At 37.8% G+C, this 4,788-nt stretch overlaps 1 protein-coding gene across 3 annotated transcripts in view; it reads right to left on the bottom strand.

The window, feature by feature from the left end:
• Positions 1–418: 418 nt before the first annotated feature.
• KCTD7 (potassium channel tetramerization domain containing 7) overlaps positions 419–4,788 on the bottom strand; it is a 6,626-nt gene continuing 2,256 nt past the window's right edge. For 2 of the 3 annotated variants that reach the window (XM_010174684.2, XM_029086659.1), the window contains exons 2-5: positions 4,427–4,619; positions 3,460–3,629; positions 1,610–1,788; positions 419–1,092 (exon numbers count right to left, since the gene is read on the bottom strand). In XM_010174684.2, coding sequence (XP_010172986.1) covers positions 716–1,092; positions 1,610–1,788; positions 3,460–3,629; positions 4,427–4,570 — 870 coding nt within the window. In that variant the 5' untranslated portion in view covers positions 4,571–4,619 and the 3' untranslated portion in view covers positions 419–715. Of the gene's footprint in view, positions 1,093–1,609; positions 1,789–3,459; positions 3,630–4,426; positions 4,627–4,788 lie in introns of all 3 variants that reach the window. The other variant, XM_029086658.1, reaches the window with a different exon arrangement.

Genomic DNA, 4,788 nt, shown 5'->3' on the forward strand with positions numbered 1-4,788 from the left:
ATTATTCCTAAAAGCATGAAGGAGTATGTTCCAGATCTGCTATTCCTTTTTATAACAATGGAAGTAACTGAAATATAATATTATAATTCACAATGCAGTTTCTTAATTAAAAAGAAATATAGCTTAATTGTGACAACAATTAATAATATATAGGGAATACTCCTTTTTTTTTTTTTCTTTTTTCTTTTTTTTTTTTAAATTAACTGTTACATCAAAACTACAGATTTCCAGAATCTCTGTGCTGGGTATTACTCAATTTTATAAAGTGGCAAGTTTAAGTAGTGACTAAAACATTTCAAAGTGGGTAAAATTCAACCATGTTATGTCAGTATTATTAGCACCCCGGCTTTATAATAATGTGGGTGAGACCTGCAATATCCATTTTGCAGACTATGATACCAAAGCCACATGGTAGGTGGCAGCTTTTAAAAGATGTTAGATGCTCCTCTCCATCATTTCCATGAGGTGGTTTTGTTTTGTGCCTCGTTAAGGTACCTGAGCCAACAGTCTTGTTTCAGGCTGGTTTTTTTCAAGATTTCAGAGGTTTTTCAACCTCTGTCACAGGTTCCCTTTTGCTGAGCAGCTAAGGATTTCAGCAGGCTGATTCCAATATACATTAGCAGCAATGCATTTCCAGAGACACGTTGCAAAAATATTACAAGCAATTGTCATCTAGAAGTCCTTTTTTCCTCTGCACCATTCCAAACAAAATAACTCACCACCAAGTAATCTTGAATTCATAGATAGGACGCTTGCAGTAATAGTGATTTATCAGGTGTTTATCACACACCCCGATACACTGATGATCCACAGTTATCCCTCTATCAGACAGGTCTGTCACAATACAGTGCAGAAGATCATATACATCAGCCACAGCCTCCCAGGGGCCAAAAGATACATCTACTTCGCAGTGATGTTCAAATAGCTTTGTCTCACTTTCACTCCTCTCAAAACGTAAAGAATTGAAATGTGGGCACTCATAGGGAGTGATGGGCATCTCTTCTTTGAAGACACAGACCTTCAATTTTGCAAATCTTGCTTTTCTTTGCATCGCTCTCAGCTTTGCTATTTCGATTATCCGTTCCAAATGATCTAGAAAACAATGAAGAGTTGAAAATAACAATGAAACACCTAATAAAGAAAACAAATGCAATTATTTCCTGTGAAACACGTTACTGCAGTGTTTGACAAGTTATTCTTAACATACTATTAACAGCAACAGGAAGCTGCATGTAGCTAGATATACAGTAATTAAATCAATCTCAGTTATCTTGTGAACTTGGTGTCCTTACTGGATGCCCAAGTTTATTCAGTTGCAGGTCCTAACGGAACAAATGCAGAGGCAGAGAAGCCTTCTAGTTTAATAAGCCTTGCACATTATGGCCTAGATCTTGCTCCGTTTTAAGACAGCATAAAAATCCACATCCTTGGGTGCAGCAAGAACAAATCTGATGGGGAGACCTCAAAGATCTAAAGAGCATGAAAAGGATATAATAAACTTTTCAAATACAATGCAATTAGTTGGAAAGCTGAAAGCTGAGCTGAAAGCACCATGTATACTGCTTGAATCACGCTACAAGAAACAATCAATACTACTTTGTTTATTTACCTTTGTAATATGGCATCAGGCCCAGGAAAGCTTGTCTAACTTTTTCTCCTTTCAGAGGTTGGATATCCTCTAGATTGTCTAGCAACGGTCCTATGGAAAAATACTGAGCTTCCTTGTAAACTGACCTCACTCGTTCTCGTGGTGGCAGGTCACCAGATCGTAGGAAGTTCAGTATGTCTCTAAAAAAAGGGCAAAAATATTATTAACACGTTTCTGCCAAAACTGTTGCCAGGTGGGAAAGGAGAAGAGACACTGGATATTCATTGTTTATTCTACTGATATAGAAATCCTTACGCTTAGACAGTAACTGAAATAAGTGTGGGTCCTATTTCCAACAGACGTTTTTAAAAGCATTTGCCACCTTCAAGTTTCCAAGTCATCATTTCACATTTTGCCTCTGTTAATGTCAAAAATCACTCAAAAAAATACCACGATATATTTATACAAAAAGTTGAAGGTGGAGTAACCACTTAAAATAGAAGAGGATACAGAATTTAATGAGAAAGAGATCACAGTCATTGTATTGCAAATTTAGGTCTGTGACAAAATATTATTTTCCTTTTTCCTGGAGAATCATGTGCATGGACATTTTATCCCACACAGAACCAGGATTTGAGCTGAACGGATGGTGCATTTGCAAAGGAGGTGTTCTCTTCACAGGATCAGGGCCATATAAACTTGTAGTATATATCATAATAACGAGAGAGAGAGAGAGAGAGAACATTTCCTCGTAGTTCTGAAACACTGTTAAGTGACAAGATTTTTAACAGGGAAAGAAATCACTTTAAAAGCACTAACCAACAAACCATTATTGACCATATCAAATAAAGCAGGCATTACTGCAATCTTCATTAGAATGTCAACAAATAGAGCAAGTGCTAACTTGGCTCTCTGTTCCAGCTATATTTTTAATTCAGATTGATAACATCATAAATAAACTCATTTCCCAACAAAGCAGCAGGCACTTACAAATTGCCAAATGTAAAGAAACAATTATTTTCCAATAAATATAGTGACTTAATCTATTTCTGTCTCAGATTATGGTACAATCCAAATATGCTTTGAAAATAATTCAAACCTTCTCTGTTGAAGAGATTAAGGAAATGTCTACAAAGGAACAACAAGAAATATAAGTGAAATTGCAAAGTGTGCTTTGGGCAAAGACTTTAATCCATGAACATGGACCCATGAGCACTGCTTACCTTTTCTAGCAATCTCACACCAATTCAAACAGAGAATTAGTAAAATGATGGTTAGTTTAATTAAAAATAACACAAAAGCTAAGCACACAAGAAGGAATCCTGAAGGTGAAGGAATATGGCACTACCAGTAAAAATAATCTAAAAATAACATTCTTTGAGGCTTGTGCTTTTTACCAGTTATGTTATAGCCTGTTAAACACTGAAAACACAATACTTTCAACTGTTTAAGAAATCTAGATGCATTCTTTCCATTCCCTCTTTATCATAAATACTGTAATATCAATTAAAAACCACTGTTGTACAAAAAAGCTTCCTACGAAAAGCAATGCCAAATATATACTTTTTAAAAACACCAAAATAACATGATACCTTGACATGAGATACTCTAGATGAGACAGTGCACAAATGGAAAACATTACTTGTTTTTCTTTCCCAAATTTAAAACTTAAGGACTTAAAACAAGTAGTTTTTGAATTGCAGTATACTCTTGAGATGTTTTGAAGGTGTGGACGCCAGTGAGTTACGTTTACCTACTACACAAATATGATTTAACTAGAAGGAAAAAAAGAAAGTTAAAACTTATTTTTCTTTAAAAACAATTTTCTTCAGTAACAACTTTTAAAGTATACTCCTGAGGACACCACATACCCAAAGTAGGTTCCATCTCTGTCAATAAAGTATCTGCCTTCAGCATCCGTTGGAATATAGTGTCTTCCACTGAACATCGCCGCCAACATTGTGTCCTCATAACGTCGCAGTGTTGACAGTCTTGTTGTAAAATACATGCCTCCTACGTTTAGTGGAACAACTTCTGGAAACTGCAAAAGCAATCACATCATCAGAAATGAGCCTCTAGTCCTTTGCAGACATGTTCAGGCCAAAAGGGTTACAACTTCCAGAAGATACAGCACACAGTCTTTGCCACTGGGACATAATTTGGTCCAACAAAGGCTTCCTTCCTGGCCTGCCACCAGAAAACAGTGAGGTGCAAGGGTTAACAACTTGAATACTTTGGCTGGCTTCTGGGTGTAATCAGTGAATGTTTTAAATCTAGTTAGAAATCTGAAACAGCAGTAATCACGCAGCTTTAATATCAGATATGTATTAAAAGCATGAATGACTCCTCTTGGCTGTTTTGGGGAATGAAAAAAACAAAACAAAAAACCCTCCCCACCCTTACACACCCCCACCACACCCCCACTGGTATGAAATGTCAAGCCAACCTGAGGACTTGCATTCAGTTGCTACTCTACTTGTTCCTTTACACTACTAGTCCATACTATACACTGAAAAAACCCCTGTGATTCTGTGTTTACATTAGTTTTACAGCAGACCTAAAATCTCAGTATCTCACCTCAAGATGCTGCAGTACCAGAATAAACACTTAATTGTATTTGTCAAGTCCAAACGGGGATGGAAATTCCGAGTAAGGCTGCCAAGCTACTGAAATAAAATTGAAGATACTTTATTTTATTCAACTATTTAGCTATTAATGGCAACTGAACTAGATATCCTTAAATACTCCAACAAAGAAATCCTGAATTCTTTGGCACCTGAGCAGTACGTGCTGCAGTAACTGGACCTTATCAGATTAAGAGTACCAGAGAGCTCTTACCTGCTGAGGCAGCAGAGGTAGTGCTTGTCCTGCCTGGGTCGCAGTAGGAGTGGCTGGCTCTTGGAAATCATCCTCTGCATCTGAGCTCGACATGGCATCATCCGGGTTTCCACTCACTTTGTTCTGCCCCGTAACTACCACCATCCCTCTGGCTCTCGTAAGCAGGTCTGCTGGGTAGGCAGCCGTGGCAGTGCTAAATGGGAAACAAGACCCAAATTACTCGGGCACTGTCCCCACCAGCTGCAGATCACGTGGCAGGCAAAGCGTGTAACTCTCCAGCGTTACGCTGCCAATTTACAACGGCGTTGTTATTACGGGGAAATGAATCACGGCCAAGGATGACTGTGGTGCCGAGAAACAAA

This window comes from Antrostomus carolinensis, unplaced genomic scaffold, assembly GCF_000700745.2.
Source record: "Antrostomus carolinensis isolate BGI_N321 unplaced genomic scaffold, ASM70074v2 scaffold45288, whole genome shotgun sequence".
NCBI lineage: Eukaryota > Metazoa > Chordata > Aves > Caprimulgiformes > Caprimulgidae > Antrostomus > Antrostomus carolinensis.